Here is a 26,761-nt window from a genome sequence, read left to right as displayed (position 1 = left end):
ATTCTGTATGAATCTAAACTGTCCCTATAAAATTTGACTATCCCTTTTTATTTACTTATTTATTTTTCATACAAATTTTTGTGACTGTGGAAAATGATAAATTATATCAGAATTTCCTACCACAGAAATCCTGGTGCCTATCTTTTAAGCCTTTGGGGAACTTGAGCTGCAGATGCTTATATTAAATATGTATCCACCACCATTGTCCCTAAATTAAAGTGAGGAGTGGATAATTATCTTTTGTGTTCTTATGGTCACAGTAGATCTGTCTAGACTTGTCCTTGGAAGAAAGATCTTCAAGGCAGATGTGATGGGCATTAGGCTTCCCTCACTTGCCCAGCACCAGAGGGGAAGCCACCTCTGCCCCCACCCTCATCCAAGGCTCTGCTGTCCTCACCTCCAAAGATGCAGCCCTTCCATGAGCGCCCAGTGAAGAGCAGCATTGGGTCAAAGCTGAGCATCTTGGCTGATGGAGGAGCACCCACCACCACACTAGTTCCATAGTTCAAATGGCATGATGCGAGGGCATCGACCTGCATTCAAAAAGAAGAAGATGATTTGCCTCTTATGTCACTTATAATATCTCAGATATCTTATAATAAATATCTGAGTTATTATCTTTTATAATAACTCAGAAATACATTCAGGAGGCTGAGTCTGGAGGATCACGGTCCGCAGACAGCCTCAGCTACTTAGTAAGGCCCTCCACAACTCAGTGAGACCCATTTTCAAAATAAAGAATAAAAAATTGGGCAGGGAGTGTAGCTCAGAGGTCAAATGTCTCTGGGTTCCATCCCCAGACCCACAAAAAAAAACAAAAACAAAAAAACAAAAAAACAAAAAAAAACACTCAGAAATGAGTTTTATCTTTTATAATATTGCAGAAATGAGGAGTTATTATCTTTTATAATAACTCAGAAATGACCTACAAAATCCCACAGGTCTAGTAGTTTGCTTACTTTCCATGTCAAGAAATTAAATAAGGCCAAGAGGCCTTTTGCACTCTACTTGCTTAAAAAAAAATTCTTGGTGTAGCCAGTTGTGGTAAACACACCTATAATCCCAATACTTGAGAGGCTGAGATGGGAGAATCACAGACTTGAGGATAGCCTCAGAAACTTAGCAAGCCACTCAGCAGCTTAATGAGACCCTATTTCAAAATAGATAAATAAAATAGGGCTGGGGTATAGCTCCTAGCTTCAATCACTACGACTATTACTACTACTAATAATAACAACAATAATAATAATCTTCAATGTAACTTTAGCCCTACATACATTTGTCCTTTGAGGCACAGAGTGATAGTTAATTTGGTCCAGTGTACATGATATTTCAGTCTACCATGGACTGAAAACAGAAGAAACTCTGGTGATATTTTCATAAAAATATCACTACTTCAGATTAAGCCTTAAAATGACCTAAATAAAACTGATGCAATCAATTAGCATAGTTTTTAAAGGTTTAGTCTCAAAATTAAATAAAATATAAAAACATGGGATAAATTAGTCTCTTTTCTTAAATATCTTTGAGGCTATCCTCATGTTCTCTGGTCTTTCATCCATTCAGTTATTTATTAATAATATTTTTTGTGTGATACTGGGGATTAAACTCAGGAGCACTCTGCCTTTGAGTTACACCCCTCAGCCCTTTTAAATGTTTTTTAATAGAATGTTGCTAGGTTGCTTAGAGTCTCACTACTTGCTGAGATTGTCCTTGAACTTGCAGTGTTCCTGTCTCAGCCTCCCAAGTTCTGGAATAACAGAACAGTACCACCACAGTCAGCTATTAATATTTTTTAATACTGTAGAGATTGTAGTAATAGATGTTGGTATTTTTCCAGAAAAAAATGGTCCTCAAAAGATCATGTGAAAATCAACAAAATTTCCAGGAAGATGGCAACTGAGGGAAGCAGCACATACTAGTCCTGCAGACACCTGAGCTACATTGCTTTAAAACAGCATTCTACAAAAGCCAGAAAATACTATAACTAGAAAAATAACATGATAAGTACAAAGTAGAAGGAAAAAAGGTTAGAAGTCTGATCAGGTGCCACAGTGATGCCATCTTGCCTCACTGCATCCAGTTTCAGAGATAAACAGGAAAATAACCAAAGACCTGAAGTTAGTGGCTGCAGATCATCGGAATTGTAAGCCATCAGTTTCTCCTGCACATACAGCAGCTATAACCTGTAGCAGTGACAGCTGAGCTCACCACACCTCCAGAGATCCAGAGTGGTGCCCAACAACACCATAAGTAAAGCCACTGTCCCTGCAGGAGAATGCCCAGCATGGTACCCCCAGGGACTCATACAGCCGCGATAAACTCCCTGGGTCTGAGACTTTGTCGTTCAACATGGCAAAGGTGGGGGTGGAGTCTGCTGTTGGACATAGCAGAGGCTCAGACAAACTCAGGCTCTGTATCAGTTGAAAGTGTGGGGGGAGACCTATGCTAAACACTAGGTTCAACTAGTAGGATCTCGAGATCACCACAGACCACCCAATCATGGTCAAAGAGAAGAAGTCAGATCAGCCCAGCTCTAGTTGTGGAGAACAGAGACTCTTACATTGAGTTTGGTCTCAGAGGCACCTGCCACCTACGGAGGCAGGCAGAGACAGAGACTCCACATCTGTGGAAAGCAAGGAGGGTGACCTGAGCTTAACACTAGATCCAGTCCCATTGATACTGGCCATCTGGATAGATTGAGGAAGAATCAGAGAACCAGGATTGCAGCAGGAAAGGTGAGGGTGGCGCTTGGTGTCTGCACAGAGAGACTGCAGAGGCCCAGTCTACTGAATATTCATATATTTGTAGGGTTGCATTAATTTATTGTTGGTGTTGTTTTGGTTTTTTGGGGTTTTTTTTGTGTGTGTGTGAGTGTATATGCCTGTTTGTTTATTCTCTTCCCAATCTCTCTCCCAAGCTTCTTTCCTTGTACATACCTACTCTCTTCTCTCTATCCCTTTTATTTCTTGTTTCATTTTTCTCTCCTCTTACCTCTTTCTTGTCTGTATTAAAAACACTTCATATCACTATACTAAAAACTCTACATTGGTTACTAGAATACTACTACATATTCACTATCTCTAATCTCTACTATATACTGCCTTAACAAACTCATACTCTAATTCTATTAGGTTCTATCTATGATATTACCCTATTCTTGCATTTATGACTTCACTTCCCTTCTCACTCAACCTTCACTTTGAATACAATGCAACTTGTCCTTGGATATAGTAGCTGACACATAGAAATTGAGAAAAATTTATCAAAAGCAACAGATAAAAACTTCTGAAATCATTAGGAAAAATAACAAGGAAACAATGAGCTCCCACAACATCACAATAGTAGAACCTGACAACACAGAATTGCAGAGATCTCCAGAAGGTCAAATCAGGAATGTAATGGTAGAAATAATACAGTATTTCATAAAAGAATTTAGAGAGAGTCTGGAAGAAATAAAGGATGCAATTATTGAAATGAAGGCATCAATTCAAACTACAAGCAACCAATTAGACTACATGTAGAATAGAGTCTCGCTCCTAGAAGATGATCACTCCAAAAATGAATGCATAGTATATAACCTAGAAAAATAATTTGACAGCATGAATTGGATATTGAAGAAATATGGGCCCATATATTGGCATAGAAGAGGGAAAAGAAGGTGAAACTAAAGGGATCAACAATTTTTTCAAAAAAGTAATATTAGAACATTTTCCAAACATAGAGCAAGAGGTTGTTATACAGGTACAGGAAACTTACAGAACCCCCTTTAGACAAGCTGAGAGAAAAGGTTCACCATGCCACATAATAGTAACACTGGCTTATGTAGAAACCAAGGAGGAAATCTTAAAAGATACAAAAATAAGAGACAAAGTGACATTCAGAGACAAACCAATTAGAAACCATGTAATTTATCACATAAACAGAAACAAAGACAAAAATCATATGATCATTTCAATAGACATTGAAAAAGCATTGGACAAAATCTAACATCCATTTATGTTAAAAGCATTGCAGAGAATCAGAATAGAAAGAACATACCAATGTTGGTCCACAGCCAACATCATTTAAAATAGGGTAAAACTTTGAGAATTTTCCCTAAAAACAGGAATAAGACAAGGATGTCCATTATCACCACTTCTTTACAATACAGTACTTGAAACTCTAGCCAGAGAAATAAGGCAAGAAAAGGAAACCAAAGGAGTACAAATAGAAAAAGAAGAATTTAAACTTTACTATTTGCAGACGACATGATGCTATACCTAGAAGACCCAAAAACTCAACCTAAAGGCTTACAGAATTTATGAACAAATTCAGCAAAGTGTCTGGATACAAAATCAGTCTTTAAAAATCAGAAGTTTTTCTGTATACCAACCATAAATCCACTGGAAAAAAAATCCAGAAAACACTTCCACTCAGGTTATCTCACAAAAAAATAAAATACTTAGGAATAAACAACCAAGGAGGTAAAAGACCTCTACAAAGAAAATTATAAAACACTGAAGAAAGAAATAAAAGAAGACCTGAGAAATTGGAAATATCATGGATAGGCAGCACATATATCATCAAAATGCCATACTCCCAAAAGCAATCTACAGATTCAATGCTATACCCATTAATTTACCAAGGTAATTCCTCACAGACATAGGAAAAAAGGTCCTTAAATTCATTTGGAACAACAACAACAACAACAACAAAAAACTCCAGAAAAACCAATGTACCTTTTAGCAACAAAAACCATGCAGGAGGAGTCAGAATACTTGACTTTAAACTATACTACAGCTGAGCGTGGTGGCGCATGCTTGTAATCCATGTGCTTGGGTTCAAAGCCAGCCTTGCTGGCTTAAGAGACCCAGTTTCCAAATAAAAATATAAAATGGGTCTGGGAGTGTAGCCTGGAGGAAGAAGGGTTTCCAGAAACCCCAGTACCACCAATAAATAAATAAATAAATAAATAAATAAATAAATAAAATATACTACAAAGCCATAGTAATAAAATCAGCATGGTAATGATGCAAAAACAGATACAAACCAATAGAGTAGAACAGAAGACATGAAAACAAATGCACACACTTACAGCCAGTTGATTTTTGACAAAGGGGCCAAAAATATACACTGGAAAAAAGATAGCTTGTTCAACAAATGGTGTTGGCAAAACTGATTAACCATATGCAGAAAAATGAAAATGTATCCCAGTTTCTCACCCTGCACAAGAGTGAATTCAAGATGGATCAAAGACTTGGAAATTAAACCAGAGACCTTGAGGTTCATTGGAGAGGGCATAGGTCCAATACTGCAACACATAGGCACAGGTAAAACCTTTCTCAACAAGACCCCAAAGGCACATGAAACTAAAAGACAAATCAATATGTGGGATTGAATGAAACTGAAGAGCTTCTGTACAGCAAAAAAAACTGTCAAGAACCTCAAACAAGAGCCAACAGAATGGAAGAAGATTTGTGCCAAATACTCTTCTGGTAGAGGACTAATACTTAGAACACAGAGAACTCAAGAAACTCAGCACTAAGAAAACAAAAAACCCAATTTAAAAAATGGGCAAGTGAACTAAATTAGACACTTCACAAAAGAAGAATTCAAATCGTCAATAAATGTATAAAAAATGGTCAACATCATTAGCAATCAGAGAGATGCAAATCAAAAGTACCCTAAAATTTCACCTAACTCTAACTAGAATGGCAATCATTCAAAACACAAACAACAACAAATGCTGACAAGGATGTAGAGAAGTAGGAACTCTAATACTTTGTTGGTAGGACTGCAAGTTAGTGCAACCACTTTGGAAAACTGTATGGAGGATCCTCAGAAAAATGGGAACAAACTTAACATATGATCCAGCAATACCACTTCTACCCAAAAGAAAGGAAACCAAACCAAACTAATGCATGCACATTTATGTTCATAGCCACACAATTCACAATTGCCAAAGTATGGAACCAGTCAAAATGCCCATCAAGAGATGAATGGATTCACAACTATGGAATATGTACACAATGGAATTTTACTCAGCCATAAAGAGAAACACAATTATGTCATTTACAGGGAAATGGAATGGAACTGGAGGACATTATGCTAAGTGAAATTAGTCAGTTACTAAAAAAAAATTAAGAAATAGATGCTCTTCCTAATATGCAAAAGCTAGGGATAAAATGGGTCATAGGAGGAACTCTAGTCAAAGAAAGAGATTTTATAGATGAGCAAATAAGTAGACCTAACTGAGGGTATGGGAGGGGAGAAGAGGGAAATTTTCTAGTGTGCATGATGTTCTTTAAAAAAAGTATCAATTTCAATCACTAAGCCAGACATGAGAAGTAGGGAGGGGAAGGGAATGGGGCGGGAACTGGGTAAGAGCTAATTGGGTGAGGTGTGCATGTATGTCTCCACCATCTTGTACCCCATTAAGATTTATGACTACAATACACCAATAAAAAAAATTTAAACAAGAATGAACAAATTTGCTGTGCTCTAAAGAAAAAGAAAAATTATTCACATACAAAAAAAAAAAACCCACAAACAACAACAAATGCTGACAAGGATGTGAAGAAGTGGAAACTCTAATACATTGTTGGTGGGATTGCAAATTAGTGCAAACACTTTGGAAAACAGTATGAAGGATCATCAGAATGGGAACAAACTTATTATATGATCCAACAATACCACTTCTGGGTAAATACTCAAAAGAATAGAAACCAAACTACCAAACTAATGTGTGCATATCTATGTTCATAACAGCACAAGTCACCATTGCCCAACTATGGAACCAGCCAAGATGTTCATCAACAGATGGATGGATTATAAAACTAGGGGATATGTACACAATGGAATTTTACTCAGCCATAAAGAAAAACACAATTACATCATTACAGGAAAATGGATGGAACTGGAGGATATTATTATGCTAAGTGAGATTAGTCAGTCACTAAAAATAAGATATCAAATGTTCTCCCTAATATGTGAAAGCTAGGGAGAAAATAGGTTATAGAAGGAACTCCAGATGAAGAAGATGGTAGAGATGATCAAATAAGGTGACCTGAGGGGATGGGAGGGGGAAGAGGGAAATTTTCTAATGCTTTATATACTTTAACAAACATATACTTTAACAAAAATATACTTTAACAAACATATAAATTTCAATCACTAAGCCAAACATAAGAGGGAGGGAGGAGGAGGGAATGGGGCAGAAGTTGGGTAAGGGTTAATTGGGTGATGTGTACATGTATATCTCCACCATCTTGTACCTCATTAAGATGTATGACTACAATGAACCAATAAAAACTTTTAAGAAATGAACCAATTTGCAGTGCTCCAAAGAAAAATAATATTCATATCCCAAAAAAATAAAAAACCCACAGTCCGGCATGGTGGTGCATGCTTATAATTCTAGTACTTAGGAGTCTGAGACAGGAGGATCGCACAGGTTCAAAGCCAGCCTCAGCTACTTAGTGAGGCTCTCAGCAACTTAGTGACACTCTGTTTCCAAATAAAATATAAAATAGGTCTGGGAGTATAGCCAGGAAGTAGAAAGCCCCTTGGTTCCATCCCCAGTACCATAAAAAAAAAAAAACCACAAACAACAACAAATTCTGGCAAGAATGTGGAGAAGTAGGAAACCTAATACATGGTTAGTGGGATTGCAAATGAGTGCAACCACTTGGGAAAACTGTATGGAGGATCCTCAGAGGAATGGGAGCAAACTTACCTTATGTTCCAGCAATACCACTTCTGGGTATCTACCCAAAAGAATGGTAACCCAATTACTAAACTAATGCATGTGTATCTGAGTTCCTAGCTGCACAATTTACCATTGCCAAACTATGGAATCAGCTAAGATGTCCATCAACAGATGAATGGATTACAAAACTAGGGGATATATACACAATGGAATTTTACTCAGCTATAAATAGAAACACAATTACATCATTACAGGGAAATGGATGGAACTGGAGGACATTATGCTAAGTGATATTAGTCAGTCACAAAAAATAAGATATCAGATGTTCTTCCTAATATGCACCAAATCTTGTTAATAAAGCTATGGGACATGAGTTTCACCTGTGCATGTCTAATAGCATGGGCATTTTGTGGCTTCTTGAATCTTGATTCTTACCATGGTTTCAAGACGCCCAATAACTTCAAAAGTATATTTCACAGTGTTGCCTGTCATTTCTGACAGCACCTCACTAATGGGCTTGGTGAAGTCCTTGGGACTGATACACTCAGTGGCTCCTACAGCCAGAGCCTTCTCAAATTTGTCCTTGTTGAGGTCAATTCCAATGATCCTGGAGGCACCTGCTGACTTACATCCCATGATGACAGACAGCCCAACTCCTCCCAGGCCAAAGACCACGCAAGTGGAACCAGGGGTGACCTGTGGAGAGAAGGCTCCTGTAAGTGTTATCATTAGGGACAACGAGAACCCAGAAAAATACCTTTAGTATTAGAAACATGATTAGGTTAGGATGTCCCTAGAACTGGATGACTTCTTCTATGATCATGTCACAAAGAAGATTAGAAACACACAGAGAAGCAGAATGTCTGATGAAAGGAGTACTTGCCTAAAGGAAAAGAGTGTTTGCCAAATAAATGGGAACCTCCCTAAATGGCTACCTCTTCCAGGAATAGTGGGAACTTCTGCAGCCTTCTTGGCATCACACACCCTCACAGCAGGATTGTCTTTCTTCATGTTAAATCTCTTGTAAGTTCAGTCTGCTTAAGATTTTCTGAATAACCATGACTTGGGAATAAATTGGTTTTTAACAAAGTTTAAGATCCCTGTTATAATCCAATGATGATGATCCACAGGCAGCTCCAAGAGGGAAATGTAGTTAAATCAATTGGGGTATTTTCACCCAGTCCTATGCTATGCTAAGAAGGGGCCCAGCCAAAAGTCATTTTCCTGCCAGAAGAACTCCATACCAATCGAGTGACAGAAAGCCTTGGGGACTTAGGAAAACCCATAGAATGGGAATGATTCTTATTGTGATCTTTTTTTTTTTTCTTAACTACAAAGGCATAGATGGGTTTTCAAACCATCTGATTTTTTGGCTTTGTTCTCCCTTGTAGGAAGTATCTAAAGAAATCATCTGTGTGTCTGTGTGTAAGCACGTGTTTTTAAGTGTTTTTACCTGTAGAAAGACTCCAGAGAACCTCAGAATTTTGTGTGCCCACTCTCCATGAGTTTTATTTGCAGTGATAGCATCCAAATCCTGCAGTTTAGTTTTGAAGTTTGAATCTTTAGAATTAGGTAGTCATTCCTCCAGTATCATTCAGCCATTTACTTATTCATTCTCATTACTGCTGGATTTTTGAAAGCCAGCATCTTACACCACAAACTCAACTGGACACTCCTTGCTTTTTATCCAGTTTATCTGCTAGTTCCATTCTTTATATTTAAGACAAATTTTTTGTTAATGGCTTGAATTTCAGGTTCTAAATTTAGATACAAATCATATAATCCTAGCTCTGTAATTAAAGACTTCTTCCTAGGCCTTAGCAATAGTGTCTTGATCCTCCCATTACTTTGCCTCTGAGCCTTTAAGTGGATCATGGCCACAGTTTCTGTTAACTTCAGATGTTCCTCTTCAAAATATCATCCCCCCTTTTCAATCTCCCTTTTCTAATGAATGGAAACTAGTTGTTAAGATGTATAATGCATTATCTACATTAGTGATACTATAGAAAAAAGCCATGTGTAAAATAAGAGTACCAATTATAGGTCATTTAAAATTATTAAAACATAGCAAGGCTGTACTTTTTGCTATTGTTTTACTTCATCATGCTGATGTCATAGTTTTCCTCAATAATATATATATATGTAATTGAAATATATTATATATATATATATATATATATTTTTTTTATTTCACCTTTGAAAACAAAGGTCTTTAGGACTGGCCCTTGACCAGTCCTTGAGAGATAACTTTTGAGTCCTTGAAGCATTCTTCCTGGTAAGAGTCTCCTGTATAATGAGACATGGGGCCAAGACAGATAGTTTATGCTAACAGCGTGATTCATAGTGAATGCCTGTTTTTGTGCCTGGGGCTGTGGGCTATTAAGTTGACCTTTGGAGAAGTGGCTGGGGTTGAGCTGGGGTCCGAGGCTGAGGTTAATCATGTAGATGCTGCATGTCTATGTTTTTGATTCCCAATGAAATTTCTGGACACAGGTGAGCTTACCTTGTTGAAAATTGTCTATTTTCCTAGCATGTTGCTGGGAGATTTAAGCATTGTCCATGTAACACCCTGAGAGAGGACACCCAGAAGCTGTGCCTGGTCTCTCCCTGTGTCTTTTTTCTTTGCTAATTTTAATCTATATTCATTCACTTGAATAAATTATTACCTAAGTATAACAACTTTTATGACTTCTTAAAACCTTCTATTGAATCATCAAAATTGGGGGGGCTTGGGGGACCACAGATATGTACTCATATTGAGAGTTTGGCATATTATCATAGGCAAGCACAAAAATGAATGCTTATTCATGTTATTTGTCTTAAGATATAACTATCAGGAAAAATCACATTTAAAAGTGGCAAATGTTTTGGTAAATAGTATATTAGTCAAATTCTAATGTAATACCAATGCATCAAGTACAATAAGAACAATTATAAATAATAATATGGAACTATATAAAATGTACTCCTTTTATATCTATATTGGCTGAAAATTCTAATGGAAGATCTTAAAGGAGGAATATCCTATCTCCAAGGTCTTGCCAAGAAAATCTAGAAGCAACTGGTAAGTAATAGAAAATCTAGAAGCAACTGGTAAGTAATATATGTTATGGGTATGGGCATGCATGCTAATGTTATACGTTCTAAGCTTTAGACCTATCTTGAACTCATGTATGGAACAAATATATCTACCTCAACATTTATGCATATGTTTTTCATAAGCCTCCTCATTTTTGTTCTTCCACATATTTGACTATTCCCTTGTTATATTTGTTAATATATTCTTTTCCAAAACGAATCTTTATTTCAGGCTCAGTTTCTTTGCTTAAACATACAGTTAAATGAAGAAGACTTGGCTAATGCCTTTCTGGGCTTATGGTCTGGTAGAGAGGACTAAAGATATGATCAGAGTTTAGGACTTGGGACACACGTATTAAAGAAATAATCATGACCTGCAAGGTGGCACATGCTTGTAATCCCAGTACTTGGGAGGCTGAGAAAAGAGGATTGTGCATATTCGAATCCAGCCTCAGCTACTCAGCAAGGCTCTCAGAAACTTAGTGAGACCCCGTTTCCAAACAAAATATAAAAAAATAGGATGGGGTGTAGCCTGGAGGTAGAAGGCCTCCGGGTTCCATCCCTAGTACATGACTAGTATCCTTATAAAAAAAAGGAACTTTGGATATGAGGTATGTGTATACAGGAAAGATGATATGACTGAGACATGGGAGATGATGGGCCAAGAGGAGAGGGCCTGGAGAGGCCCTTCCCTCAGAAGCCTCAGAAGGAACCAGCCCTGCGGACACATTGACTCTGGACTTCTGGCCTTCAGAACTTTGAGAATAAATTTTTGTTATTTAAGCTCCTCACTGTATAGCATTCCACTCTAGCAGCTCTAGAAAAAGAAATATATATATATATATATATATATATAATTTTTATATATATAATTTATATATAATTTTATATATAAAATTCTTTTTCTAGAGCTGCTATAGTGGAATGCTATACAGTGAGGAGCTTAAATATATATATATGTATATATATATGTGTGTGTGTGTGTGTGTGTGTGTGTGTGTGTGTGTGTATAAAACAAAAAAGATTAATTTTAGATGCAAATCAGAATTTTAGAAATCGAACTTAAGGGAGAGGTAAAGAAAACAAAAAGTAAATCTAGAAATTTTATTTCAATGTTTTTAGAAATGAAATTTTTAATCTGATTTTTTTCTTTCTCTGATTTTATATAGCCTGAAAATACACATGTTTTCAGAATTTTTGTGTGCTTATTTTCACATATTTTCAAGATTCCAAGAAAATAATTGTTGGAAGGAAGAAAGGAAGGGAGGGAAGGAGAGGGGGGGGGGGAAGAAGGGAGGGAGGGGATCTACCCTATTTCTTACCTTGCCAGTTTTAATAGCAGCTCCATATCCAGTTGAAAATCCACAACCAATTAAACAGACTTTCTCAGGAGGAGCTGTATCATCGATCTTAGCAACAGAAGATTCATCCACCACTGTGTACTCAGTAAATGTACTGGTGTTCATGAAGTGATAAACTGGCTTGCCCTTGCACATAAATCTGGTGGTGCCATCAGCCAGTACTCCACGACCTGTAACACTATTTTACACGTCAAGCACACATATTAGTTTATTCTATTAACAATCAGCATAGGAACAACTTAAATGACATTAGAGTAAAAATGACTGAAACCTACTCGCTCCTAACGCAAAGATTGCCATCCGGGTTACAGCAAGCATTGCATTCTCTACACTGTGGCAGAAAGAGAGGGATGACTTTGTCACCTGGAGGGAAAATCATTAAAATATGAAATAAAAAAATGTGAATTGAGCCCATGCTACATAAACAAATTTCTTAAAAGTTTTACTTTTGTGAGCACCATAAGGTTTGCTTGCTAAAAGTTGAAGTCTTGCCAAATTAAGCATTACTCAGTACAACCCATTCTTGTATCTTTTTATTTCCCCAAAGTAGGTTAGGAATCTCTCTAATAATTCCTAGTGTATGCTATTTTTTGATAGGATACTCAGAACCTGTTTATTTATAACTTGCGATTTGACATCTGCACACCTGGTTTCACTGTAGTGACTCCTTCTCCAATGCTCTCTACAATCCCTGTTGCTTCATGCCCCACAATCACTGGAAATTTAGACACCATTGCTCCTTTTATGACATGGTCATCTGTGCGACAGATTCCTGTGGCCAAAATCTGTGTTGAAACAAAACAAAAATCGTACCAACCAGAAAACTGGTCATTTTATATTTGGGAAATGATTAAACGTGGTCATAAAGAGATTAAAATTGTTTATTCCATATCATAGTCTAATAGAATAGTGCTCACTCTTCAAGGTGCCCAAATCAACCAAAGTGCCCAAAATCAATCAGCAGATTGACAGTATTTCTGACTCTGGCCCTACTTTGAATCTTGGTGCTTTTCTGTAGTCAGCTGGTACTCTTTGAGGGATCCAGAATGCAGACATCACATGTGATTAGTGCAAAAGTGATTTTTCTATCTGGGTCCTCCTAAAACTCTATTAATGTAGGGTAGATGGAATGTCATATAAGATGATAAGTGAGGAGCTGGGCACGGTGGCACACATCTGTAATCCCAGTAAGTGGGAGGCTGAGACAGGAGGACTGCAAGTCTGGGACCTAGCTCAGCAAGGTGATGAGACCTTCAGTAACCTAGCAAGATCCTGTTTTAAGAATAAATAAATAGCTGGGCGTGGTGTCGCACACTTGTAGTCCCCTCGCTTGGGAGGCTGAAACAGGAGAATTGCACAGGTTTGAAGCCAGCCTCAGCTACTTAGTGAGGCTTTCAGCAACTTATTGAGACCCTGTTTCCAAACAAAAAAATATAAAATAGGTCTGGGAGTACAGCCCAGAGGTATAAAGCCTATGGGTTCCACCCTCAGTACACACACACACACACACACACACACACACACACACACATATATATATATATATTATATTTATATATAATATATATTTTATTATATAATATATATATATATATATATTCCTTTCCAGTTTTAATAGCAGCTCCATATCCAGTTGAAAAAATATATATATATATATATATCTGGGGGTATAGCTCAAAGGTAGAATGCCCTGGGTTCAATCCCTAGAATCACCAAAACAAACAAATAATAAATAAATAAATATATATATATATATATATATATATATATATCACTGAGGAACAAAATTTTACTGTTATTACAATGATCAGATGGAAAAGGGTCAGAGAAAGATTGTCAGCAATGCCTACTCAGCAAACCAAAGGTCAGGCTCTGTCTAGAGGAGTGTGTGGACACTCCAGGAAATTCTCCTTTCTCAGGCACAAATGAGTTCCTCATTGTTTACAAATAGTACTCTCAATACAACCTGACTCTTGAAGATTTTAAAAGAAGTCATTAGTCATGACTATTGACTGTATTTTATGAAAAATTAAACAAGAGAAACCTTTAATAAAGATTAGCACTGTTGTTTTTTATCGAAAAATAAACTCATTAACTTCATAGCCAGGATGAGTGTTTCCTTAACAATATACAAGAATCAGTGGTAGAATTAAGGTCCAAAATTTGGAAACATCTCCTTATTTAAGACTCCAGCCTCACAATAATCTTTCCCAATATAAGAGCAACATTACAGGCTGAACTACTCCAAGGCCCTCTCTTACCTTGATTCGAACTTCCTTAGCCTTTGGTGGTGCGACTTCTATTTCCTCAATGGAGAAGGGTTTGTTCTGTTCCCATAGCACAGCTGCTTTGCACCTAATAACCTAAGAGATTGCCAAGTGTTGTAATGACTCCTAATTACGTCTTTATAAACACAGAATGTAACATAATAGTAATATGAACAGAAGATCACATGTAATACTCTAATTATCTCAGAATTTTTTTCATTGAATGCTAGAAATTTTAAGCCTTATAGCTCACCCTGAGCAAAGCTTTGTCTAAAGTATAAGAAATGCAGGCCAGAGAGAAAATGATTATTGATCCATAATTATATAGGTACAGGGCTAAAATATATCTGAGGTATACCTTTTCCGGAATTTTGTTTTTCGTTTGCTTGTTTTTCAGTTTCAGGTTGGGTTTGCTGGTGTTCATGTGATATTCCAATAAACTAGTTTCTTTTGTTACAACTTCAAATGCAATAAGCTAACAAAATTCCTGTGTGTGTATGTGTTTGTTACTGGGGATTGACCCAGAAGCATTCTACCTCAGAGCTACATCTCCAGCTCTGTGTCATTTTTTATTTTGAAACAGAGTGTCACTATATTGTGAGGGCCTTGCCAAGTTGCTGTGATCCTCCTGTTTCAGCCTTCTGAGTCCTGGGACCACAAGCATGAGCCATCATGCCCAGCTTAGACTAACAAAACTCTTTCCTTTGTATCTCTTATTTACAAAGGATGACTCTGTAAAACATAAAATGCCACTGATTTGACTAAGAATTTAAGGTAGTATTAAATGCTGCATCTAACCATGTAGCAGTGGTGAAGAACAATTAGCACAGTAAGAGATGAAGGGAACCAGGAAAGCCATGAAGTGCATCATGAAGTATATCAGATGACATAACCTGCATCTTTGGGTCTCTGTAGCCCTTGTTGCACCATGCTCACTTTCTGCCAGTATGTCTTCATTGTTAGGCAATTTAGAGCTTTTCATGCTGAAAAAGTGGGAAATTCTCAGTGACTAAACTTTTGTCATTTAACTAGTTTTCCTAGGGTTATTCAAGTAAATGGCTTTTCTAAGGTTATCAAATTCTGATAGAGGAGAAAGAGAGAGAAGAGAAGAAGGAGAAGGAGAAGGAGAAGGAGAAGGAGAAGGAAAAGGAAAAGGAAAAGGAGAAGGGGGAAGAGACAGACAACCATACTACCACCTCACTCCCAAATCTGTCTTGGAATCCTATAAAACACTTTAATCAATCTGTTCTGATGCAAAATGTGTTCTCATTCTCTCATTTTACTTGTCAACTAAGGCAACCCTCTCAGAGGGCTCTTTTAGATTATTAACTAGCTCTTTTGCAAAGAGATTCAATGTAAATGAGATTCAATGTAAATGCAAAGAGATTCAATATGCTGGGGACAGATGAGTGACTGAACACCACTGATGTCTCCATTTGATATTCACCCCCCGCTTGCTAAGGAAAATGTTTTGGGTTGCAGCATAATACTGCCAACATTGAATTCATAAATTTCATACCACATTCCCAATCTGATTCCAGATAGATTCACAGTTAAAATTTATTTTCAAAATTAAACTATTTTATCAACTGGTGAAGGTATAAATATCAATAACATAGAGCATAGAGGAATTTTTATGCTTAAAATGATAGAAAAAGTCATAAAGGAAATAGCAATTCCTCAGAAGGAAAATTTTACACGTTGAGAAACAGTAAGCAACTTTTCCAAATTGGAAGCAGTAGGCCCAAGGGAAGAATATTTAAAGTAAAATTGATGAAAGTTACCTTGGTTGACCTCTACAATGCCTAATCAAATTTGTAAGAAAAGCATTAAGACCTCTCCTGCTAACCCTTTCCACCCCGGATATACTCCCAACCCAGGAGATGCCGGGTAAGATTTAAGGAGAAAAATAAAGCAAGTTAACATATTTGTAAAATGTTTGTTCTCAATCATAAAAAGTCTATTTTTAAATAAAAATAAGGAGGTCCATTTCTCTGCCTACCAAGTCAATAATGACTTTTTACTTGAGAATACACACAGGAATCATGAGAAGATGATAAAAATCTAATCTCATTTATGTCAACTCCCTTGGAAGGTAGTTTACAGTGTATGTCAAGAAACTCACAAATATCTGGATACTTCCACCCCCACAATTCCATTTTTAAAAGACCTACCTTATGGAAGTGCTTAATGCATAAAAATTTTAATCAATATTAATGGTCATCATAGCACTAATGTTAAGGGAAACATGTAGACAGTACTAGAATGATGAAAGTAACTGCTGTAAATGAGTCTAGAATGTCTAAAAATGATTCTTAGACATTTTGAAAATGTTAATAAATTATTTGTAATATGCATGGGAAAGGCTCATGTTTAGTTGGAAAAATAAGGTACAATAATATTTACATATTCTATGAGTCCAGATATGTGAAATATGGATAGAAAAGTAGTGTGGTAATGTAAGAGTAAGCTTGTTTTCCCCCCTTATACTTTATTTTCCAAGTTTTGTAGAATGATCATTGGTATGGGCTGAATTATGCCTCCTCAAAATTCATATATTAAATGAAATCATTGAGGTTATCCCCAGTCCAATAGTAGTAGTGATTGTATAAGAAGAGATTAAGAGCCAGGCATGGTGGTGCATGCCTGTAATCCCAGTACTTGGAAAGCTGAAACAGAAGGATCACAGGTTTGAGGACAGCCTAAGCAAGTAGTGAGACTCTCTTTAATGGAGTGAAATCTTGTTTCAGAAAAAAATAGTGGGGGGCTGTAGCTTGGAGGCAGAATGCCCCTGAATTCAATCTTCAGTACCAAGAGAAAGGAAGGAAGGAAGGAAGGAAGGAAGGAAGGAAGGAAGGAGAAAAAATAAAGGAAGGGGAAAAGAGAAAAGAAAAAGATTAAAACACAAAGAGTGTCTTCCATGTGAAGACAGAGAGAAGACAGCCACCTTCACCTAGGAGAAAGGTCTCAGAAGGAACAGATCCTGTCCGCAAACCGGTCTCAGAATGCCAGCCTCCAGCTAGATGAACAAGTACATTTCTAACGTTTAAGTCACCTAATTCATGGTACCTTGTTATGCCAGCTTTAACAAACTAACATGATTGTCTCTCACTATTTAATGAAAAAGAAATAATTTAATATAAAGAGAAGGAAAAATAACCAGTAATCCTTGATGAAGGGAACCTCTCCTTTCATTAGCTACACTGGAACACTAGAGCAACTTGGGAATATACAACACAGGGCATCGAGCCTACTGATTCTCTTACAGGAACACTTTGCTTAGCAGAAATACCTGCATAAATACCTCCAGCTATCCTGAAATCAAATCATAATATCAGTATAATAAGACTGTCAGTATAAACCTCACTTCTCTATTTCCATTCGCTGTTTCACTGGAAAGCCTTTCATCTCTGGTTTTCAATTTAGCTTTGCTTGTATTAGCACTCTCCAAAACAATTTACCCAATGTTTCCTCTGGCATATGCCTGTGCAACAGACATTTCATTCCCCAAGCAACATCACCAAATATTTTATTAGCTTACTAAATTCAGAAACTCTACAAAACAAGCCTACATTATTAGGTCATGATAATAAGCATACAGAAATGTTCTGGCTTACTTTTCCTGCAGTACTCATCCTGTTTTCCTCTTGGTTCTGTGGTTCTGTGAACAGGCGCTTTCTGACTGATGCTTAGTTCACTCTCCGGTAAATAACAGCATCCTCTTCAAATAAATAGACTGGAGCAAAAGTTTCACCTTCAGCAATATGATTCACAGCCTTTGGAACTCCTCCGTGTCCCAGGAGCCCCACCCTTCTGCAGATCAAATTGTGAAAAGAAATACAGTAACGATTATGATCAAACCAGGAGGTCTAACAGAGAGGGTCATCAAACCTAGTCAAGTGGGCCAAAAGCATTCTTATCCGCCTTATTTTGGAAAACATAAAAATAGGTCAGATTAGTGCAGTTCAATGCAGTTCAGAAAATTGCACTATGCACTTCTTAAGTCAAGCTTCTCTCTGAGGAATAGCTGATTACAGGGACATATGTGCACATTTGTAATTATGCTGTTTCATTTGTTGTAAGTATAAAATTAAATATAAATGAGAGTAGGTTCAAGGAAATGTTTAAAAACAGGAATAGAAGGTCAAGATTGAGAAAGAGGAGTTGGGAACATATATAATTTAGGTATGAATGACTATGGGTTTTAGGTATCTTAGAAAGTTAAGTAAAACTTGTCCCTGCATGTAAAGAAATTACCATCTGACCCCAAATCACCTATACACAGGGTTGTCTTAAATGGTTATATAGTTTGTGGATACGCACAGGTGCCCAGAGGCTGAGAGAGAATTGAAATCCACCTGCACACAGGCTCTTGAGTTTCGAAGGGCTTTCATTTACTTTGGGCAAGTGCTTAGCTCTTCTAGAGTAGTTGTTTACCATGGCAGGCCACTATTCCTAATAGAAGACAACAGAATCTTCTACATCTACTGGTGTTTTTTTTTTTTTTTTTTGGTGGTACTGGGGTTCCTGGAAGCCCTTCTACCTCCGGGCTACACTCCCAGACCTATTTTTATATTTTCATTTTGGAAACAGGGTCTCCTAAGCCAGCGCATGCGGCTGGCTTCGAACCTGTGCGATCCTCCTGTCTCCGCCTCCCAAGCGCGGGGATTACAAGCGTGCGCCACCACGCCCGGCTACATCTACTGTTTTGAAAGGAGGGTATCCAAGATAGATTTTACGGGAGGTGCTTGGTGATCACACTGGCATGCCAGCACCTCCAAGTAAACTCAGCCTGCACAAAGGAGATTTTCTTTTCTTTAAGAGCTTGCCTAATTCTTCAGAGAAAGCTGTTCAGATCATGATATACAAAACATGAGTTCTTATCAACCCAGAAGTAGAATTTTCCTTTGAAAAATGGGTAAAAACTTTGCGACATATCTCTCAATGCAATATAGTGTCATAAGACCAATTTAACATTTGAGTGTGCCTAACTCAGAATTAGTACTTAAAATTAGTGTCATTAATTTGTTAGCTCAATTAAATCTACCAGGTAAAAGCATCACCAGTTAATCTGGCTTGTGTTTAAGTATCATTGTTTTTGCAGTATATTCTAAAGAAACCCTGCATGTCTTACAGGTGTTGCCAGACAAAGTTAAGCAGGTATAGACAGGACAGGCATTCTGCATCTTGACCTCAAACCAACCGTAATCTCAGACACAAAAATTGTTTACTTGTGAACAATGGCCAAGGATTACCAGCATGGGTGGTACCAGCACAAATACAAAATTGCTCAATTGATAAACTACCTCCTACGGGCTTGGCTAAACTTGAGAGTGCATGAAAAATAAAGCTTACCAAAATCAATGCATCAAGTGAAAAGTAATATTTGAATAAGTCTTTATGGTCCTAATCCATCTCCATGAGAACTGATTGGATGGTAAAATTTCAAAAGCTGAATCTTGGAATGTAAACAGTTTTTTTTTTTTTTAATGAGCCAAAAAAGTCATGGTCATGTTTACTATATAGCATGTACATTCTAATTTTAAACTTGGAGGTCTGAAAGAAAGCATTCTTTCTTAACAGAAGAAAGTATTACAGAAAGTACCAGAAGTTTTTACAGTATTTTTATGAAGTTCTAGAGCCAAGACTCTCAGGCTACTCAAGCTCTTCATTCCTAGCAGCCTACTCCTAGAACTTCTGCTCCCAGTATTTACAAGGACCTCTGAAGAAAAGGGCTTCTCTTAAAGTCCTCATGCAATTCTCATATGCAGGGGTCAGAATTCAAAGAACTTGGAAGAACTTTGAGAAGCATGTTATAGAAATATAGGTTTGGGAATCAATACACTTGGTTCAGGGCCTGGATTCTTGCTTGAATATGAACGGCCTTAGCTACCGCGGTTACATAATAAAAATAATAGCAGCCGCATTGCATACTGCGACGAGGGTTAGTGGTGAGGCTCATAAAGCTCCTAGTAGTTGGCTTGGTTCATGATCAGTAGCAAATGTCACTATCATTAACTTGATTCCCATTGATTTGTTGGATTGATATTATTAGGAATTGATTGATTACATTTTTTAAATATTTAAAATGTAACCACTTGAAGCAAAAATGTCCTAGAGTCCAGGCTTAGTAAAAACTGTCTCTCTGGAATTGACTGTGGGCTCCTCGAAGCCTCCAGTAGTGACTGTGAGTGCTTATGGTAAGACACTAAGTTCTCTGAACTCACAGAAAGAGAAAATCATATTCACTGCAGGGTTTCACAATGAATGTGCAAGTACTTACTAAACATGCAGCAGTTGACAAATGAAAAGTGCAACAGGTAATATCCTTAGGTTAAGGGAAGATAAGGACCCTGTGTGCACAAGGAAATGGAACTTGGTTTATTGATGGATGGGTTTCCATAGCAGAGATAGTTATGTAACTGTAGTTACAGACTGGCCTACAACTGCTAGTCACCAAGAATCACCATGAACCCTGCTGGGTTTTGCTCTCCCTCGGCAAACACCAAACCTTGAGAGTCAGATTTTACGCTGGCTTTTGTTCCTAAATTTATTCTCTCCAACACTAGAAGGTGGAAAGCCACACACAGCCAGATGCAAGCTGGAGCTTGTCCCTTCTTACCTTCAGCTATGCCAAGCCGTGCGGGGCTGGGCCTGCCAGGGGCTGGGCAGGGGGCATTTCAGCTCTTTCCTGAGAGGCGAAGCTGCTGCTAATCCTTCTCTAGCCTCACTGTGCCAGCTCTCGCAGCTGTCATGTGAGATTGTTTGTGCTTGGCTGCTTCAGAAATTTTTCCTTTGCACGCACACCCTGCTCAAGGAAGGAATCCAAAGCAGATTTCTCATAACAAGTCAAGGGCACATCTGCTCCACATAAAGTCTCCAGTTTATTCAGCTTGCCAACTTAATGTGCTGGCTGAAGAGACTTTCAGTTCAAGGATTCAATAATTTTAAAAAACTAACTAAATAAAATAAACCCAAGGGTGTTTTGTTTCTTTTCCCCACTCATTATTTCCCTTAAAAAAAAAAAAAAGCTGAGTGGGGTGGCACATGCTTGTAATCCCAGTTCTTAGGAGGTTGAGGCAGGATGATTGTAGGTTTGTAGCCAGCCTCAGCTACTTAGTGAGGCCCTCCACAAATTAATGAGACCCTTTATCAAAATAAAGAATAAAAAATAGGGCTGAAAATGTAGCCCAAAGGTACCACAAAAAAGAAAGAAAAAATGAGAAAAGAAAGAAAGAAAACAAAGGATAAAGAAGGAAAATTTCTCAGCATTTAATTTTATTTTTTTGTGACATATACTGAGTGGAAGTGTTTTCTGGATTTCTTTTTCAGTAGATTTATGATTGGCATACAGGAAAGTTTCCAAATTTTTAAGTTTGATTTTGTATACAGATACTTTAATGAATATGTTGGAATAAACCTAACCAAAAAGGTAAAATACCTCCTCAAGGAAAATTATAGAGCATTGAAAAAAAAGAAATCAAAGAAGATCTTAGGAGATGGAAAGACCTTCTGTGCTCTTGGAGAAGAAGAATAATATCAAAATGGCATGCTTCCAAAAGTGATCCACATATTCAATGCAATATCCATTAAATTACCAAGGTCATTCTTCACAGACATAGAAAAATCAGTCCTTAAATTCATTTGGAACAACAAAAAGCCCAGAATAGCCAAAGTAGTTCTCAGCAACAAAAATTATACAGGAGGAATCACAATACCTGACTTCGAACTATACCACAAAGCTATAGTAATATAAAAACAGCATGGTATTGCCACAAAAACAGACAAATAGATCAATGGAGCAGAATAGAAGACGCAGAAACAAATCCACACACTTATGGCCAATTGATTTTATACAAAGGGGCTAAAAACATACACTGGAAAATGAATGGTCTCTTCAACAAATGGTGTTGGCAAAAGTGGTTAACCATATGCAGAAAATTGGAAATAAGTCCCACTATCTCACCCCACACAAGAGTCAATTCAAGATGGATCAAAAACTTAGAAATCAGACCAAAGGCCTTGCAGCTCCTTGAAGAGGGCATAAGTTTAACACTTTAACACATAGGCATAGCTAAAAGCTTCTCAGCAAGACCACAAAGGCACAAGAAATTAAAAGCAAGATCAATACGAAGGATTATATTAAACTGAAGAACTTTTGTACAGCAAAGGAAACTATCAAGAACTTCAACAAAGAGCCAACACAATGAAAGAAAATTTTTATCAACTATTCCTCTGATAGAGGACTAACATCTAGAATATACAGAGAACTCAAGAAACTAAACACTAAGAAAACAAATAACCCAATAAAAATGGGCAAGAAAACTAAATAAACTCTTCACAAAAGAAGATATTCAAATGACCAATAAATGCATGCAAAAATTCTCAATGCCATTAGCAATCAGAGAGATGCAAATCAAAACTACCCTGAAATTTTGCCTAACTCCAACTAGAATGGAAATCATTCAATACACAAACAACAACAAATGCTGGTGAAGGTGTGGAAAAGTGAGAACTCTAATACATTGTTGGTAGGATTGAAAATTAGTGCAAACACTTTGAAAAACAGTATGGAGGAGCCTCAGAATAATGAAAATAAACCTATCATATGATCTAGCAATACCACTTCTGGGTATCTATCCAAAAGAATGGAAACCAAACTACCAAACTAATACATGTGTACCTATGTTCTTAGCTGCACAATTTGCAATTGTCAAACTATGGAACCAGCCAAGATGTCTATCATCAGATGAATGGATTACAAAACTATGGGATATATACACAGTGGAATTTTACTCAGCCATAAAAAGAACAAAATTATGTCAGTTGCGGGAAAATTGATGGAACAGAAGAACATTATGCTAAGTGAGATTAGTCAGTCAGAGAAAGTAAAAATGTCAACTGCTCTCTCTAATATGTGGAGACTAAGGAGAACAAGGGTCAGAGGAAAAACTCTAGATGAAGAAGGAGAAACCATAGATGAGCAAGTAAGGTGACCTAACTGAGGGGGATTGGAGTAGGGAAGAAAAACATTTCCTAATATACATGACGTACATTCATATCAAAGCCAATCAGTAAGCTAAACATAAGAAGGAGGGAGAAGGGAGGGAATTGGTTGGGAATTGAGGAAGGGCCAAATGTATGCATGTATGCCTCTACCATCTTGTGCTCTGTTAAGACTTATGACCACAATGCACCAATAAAAAATAAATTTAAAGGTACAAAAAATAGAATTTTCCGTGTGACTGGCTAAGAACATGTGGAAAATTACTCCAAAGTGCCCAGGTCTAGAGGTTCTTCTTCTTCTCAGAGACTGAGGTGGAGGCTGCTTCTTGAAGAGATGGATGGGCATCCATCCATACCTGCTGGAAAGGGAGCATCCCTATGACTGGGGAACCAGGAAGCATGGAAGGAGGCCAATTGGCTCTGGAAGGTGTTCATCACATCATATCCTGAAAAGCTCAGGATATGTTCTCTCTTTTTATATATTTCCAGAGTTTCCCATTGGGCTTTTCTCAATGAAATATGTAATAGAATTCCAGAGTGTAAATATCAGACATGGCGGTGAGCATGTGTGCCTTGTGGAGAAACTGTCAGAGGACCCTGGGCTGCAGCAGTGTGGTGGTGAGGAACAGGGACAGGAGTAAGCTCACTTACCCCACCTCACCCCAACCCACCCGAGCCCTCCTGGTTTTTCTTTAATCCAAGCTCTACTGAAAAGTAATTTTAGAAAGAGAGGTTCATTTGCCTGGCGAGGGGTTAGGCCAGTGCCGGGGGCCAATGGCCGGCATCAGAGCCTGTGGTGAGGCAAGGCTGCTACTGGGGCCTCCGAAGCTGGGATCGGAACCTGCCAAGGGGTTAGGTCGATGCCGGGGCCAGCGGCCAGCAGTGGAGCCTGCCGTGAGGGAAGGCTGGTGATGGGGCCTCCGAGGCTGGGATAAGAGCCTGCTGAGGGGTTAGGCCGGTGCCGGGGCCAATGGCCAGCATCGGAGCCTTCCGTGAGGCAAGGCCGCTACTGAGGCCTCCAAGGCCAGAATCGGATTCTGCCGAGGTGTTAGACCAGTGCTGGGGCCAGCAAGGCTGGCATTGGAGCCTGCCGTGAGGCAAGGCCGGTGCTGGGGCCTCGGAGGCCGGGAGCAGAGCCTGCCAAGGGGTTAGGCTGGTGCCGGGGTCAGCAGCCGGCATCGGAGCCTTCCATTAGGCAAGGCTGCTACTGAGGCCTCCAAGGCTGGGATCAGAGCCTGCCAAGGTGTTAGGCCTGTGCTGGGGCTTCTGAGGCCAGGATAAGAGCCTGCCGAGGGGTTAGGCCAGTGCCGGGGCCAATGGCCAGCATCGGAGCCTGCCGTGAGGCAAGGCCGCTACTGGGGCCTTCGAGGCTGGGATTGGAGCCTGCTAAGGGGTTAGGCTGATGCCGGGGCCAGCGGCCAGCATCGGAGCCTGTCGTGAGGCAAGGCTGGTGCTGGAGCCTCCGAGACTAGGATAAGAGCCTGTCGAGGGGGTAGGCCAATGCTGGGGCCAGTGGCCAGTATTGGAGCCTGCCGTGAGGCTAAGCCGTTGCTGAGGCCTCTGAGGCCGAGATTGGAGCCTGCCGAGGGGGTAGGCCGGTGCCAGGACCAGCAGCCGGCATTGGAGCCTTCCGTGAGGCAAGGCCGCTACTGAAGCCTCCGAGGCTGGATCAGAGCCTGCTGAGGGGTTAGACTGGGGCTGGGCCAGTGAGGCTGTTAGAGCCTTCTGTGAGGCAAGGCCATTGCTGGGACCTCTGAGGCCGGGATAGGAGCCAGCTGAGGGCTTAGGCTGGTGTCGTGGCCAGCGAGACCAGAAGCAGGGCCTCCCATGAGGCAAGGCCACTGCTTGAGCCAGCAAGGTCTGGATCAGTCCACCGGGTAGCCAAGCCACTACTGGGGCCATCAAGAGTGGGATTGGTACTTGCAACGCGGCATGCACAAAGAAATATCGCAGAAAATAAAAATCAGATGCTTCCCCTAATCAGCAATAACTAGTATGAAAGGGGCAACAGGAAGAGGTCAAGCCATAGAAAGTGCTCTTTAGTGAAGCAACTAAGGTGACCAATCAGAGGGTATGGAATAGGGGAGGATGGAGCCTCTTTAAAACGCAGGAGGTACATAAACAAATGTATCAAAGTTAATCACCAAACAAACATGGGATCGAGGGAGGGGGAGGGAATGGGATGGGGGCTGGATGAGGGCTAATTGGATGGCGTGTGCTTGTATATCCTCTCAGGTCTTGTACTCCAATGTGATATATGATTACAATGCACCAATTTAAAAAAATAAAAATAAATTAAAAATTAAGAATAAATAAAGAAAAAGAGGTTCATTTGTAATTATATAGGAGAGGGAAAGTACCACCTTGCATTTTCTGAAGCATGGATATAGAAACAAGGGAAAAATTCTTAAAACTAATTGGTCTCTGTACAAGAAGGAAATTTTCAATCCTAAATGGGTTAACTTATAATAGTTTTGATCTGGTTGCTATCAAAAGGGCAGAACCCTCTGAAAGTAACAATAAAGTAACCAAACTCCTGGACTGTTGGAGAGTCAGGACAAATTTCAGAATTATCTAGACTTGAAACAGAAGAGCCAATAATTGGAGAGGCAAGAGGTAGCAGAGGTGGTTCTCATCTAGGCTCCAGCCTACAAAAGTCGTGATTTACATCATTCACTCCAAACCACTGCCATTTGGGGCTGCTGAAAGATGCTAGAAAAACCAAACTTGTATTATCCCATCCCAGAAGCTAAACTGGAAGGTCTTATGTGGGCCAAGCCTTCAAAAGTAATCCTATTATACAAATCTTGAAATGGCAGTGTTTTTTGCAAGTATGGCTGAAGAAAAAGAAAGAGAAGAGGAGGCATAAACAAAAAGATATGATTTTATGAATGATATAAAAACACAGCAGTCATCAGGTTCTTAACTGTTTTCTCCCATCTGGTTGAGCCCAAGCCTGCTCCACTGCCACGTGAGCCTTCTGAGCACCAAGAGAATAATGCTGTCACTGTGAATCAGCTCTTTCTGCTTCTGTGGCTCCACCCAGGTGTGTCCTGAGTTTTATATCATCTTTAATCTTGCTGGAGTAGATCCAGAATAAGGTGAAGCTCATCTCTTTCTTGTATAACCCTGCAGAAGTTATCTTGGGCCCAGGAAACTTTTCTGCTTTGCAAGTTCAAGAACAAGTTGTGGCCAGGCATGGTGGCACATGCTTGTAATATCAGCATTCGGGAGGCTGAGACAGGAAGATTGTGGTTCATGGACAGCCTCAGCTACTTAGTGAGGCCCTTTGCAACTCAGTGAGACCCTTTTTCAGAATAAAGAATAAAAAAATAGGGCCGGGGGTGTAGTGGGGAGGT

General features: G+C 38.9%; 1 protein-coding gene across 1 annotated transcript in view; it reads right to left on the bottom strand.

The window, feature by feature from the left end:
- ADH7 (alcohol dehydrogenase 7 (class IV), mu or sigma polypeptide) overlaps nucleotides 1-18,031 on the bottom strand; it is a gene marked incomplete at both ends in the record, with an annotated part of 49,760 nt that extends 31,729 nt beyond the window's left edge. The window contains 7 exons of the mRNA XM_080697186.1: nucleotides 398-533; nucleotides 8,126-8,386; nucleotides 12,091-12,307; nucleotides 12,405-12,492; nucleotides 12,776-12,914; nucleotides 14,391-14,492; nucleotides 18,014-18,031. Of these exons, the coding sequence (XP_080553312.1) occupies nucleotides 398-533; nucleotides 8,126-8,386; nucleotides 12,091-12,307; nucleotides 12,405-12,492; nucleotides 12,776-12,914; nucleotides 14,391-14,492; nucleotides 18,014-18,031 (961 nt within the window). The remainder of the gene's footprint in view (nucleotides 1-397; nucleotides 534-8,125; nucleotides 8,387-12,090; nucleotides 12,308-12,404; nucleotides 12,493-12,775; nucleotides 12,915-14,390; nucleotides 14,493-18,013) is intronic.
- Between the last annotated feature and the right edge of the window lie 8,730 nt (nucleotides 18,032-26,761).

Source organism: Muscardinus avellanarius (assembly GCF_963383645.1).
Source record: "Muscardinus avellanarius genome assembly, chromosome: 6".
NCBI classification, from domain to species: domain Eukaryota; kingdom Metazoa; phylum Chordata; class Mammalia; order Rodentia; family Gliridae; genus Muscardinus; species Muscardinus avellanarius.
This window is presented reverse-complemented; position numbering and strand designations above follow the sequence as displayed.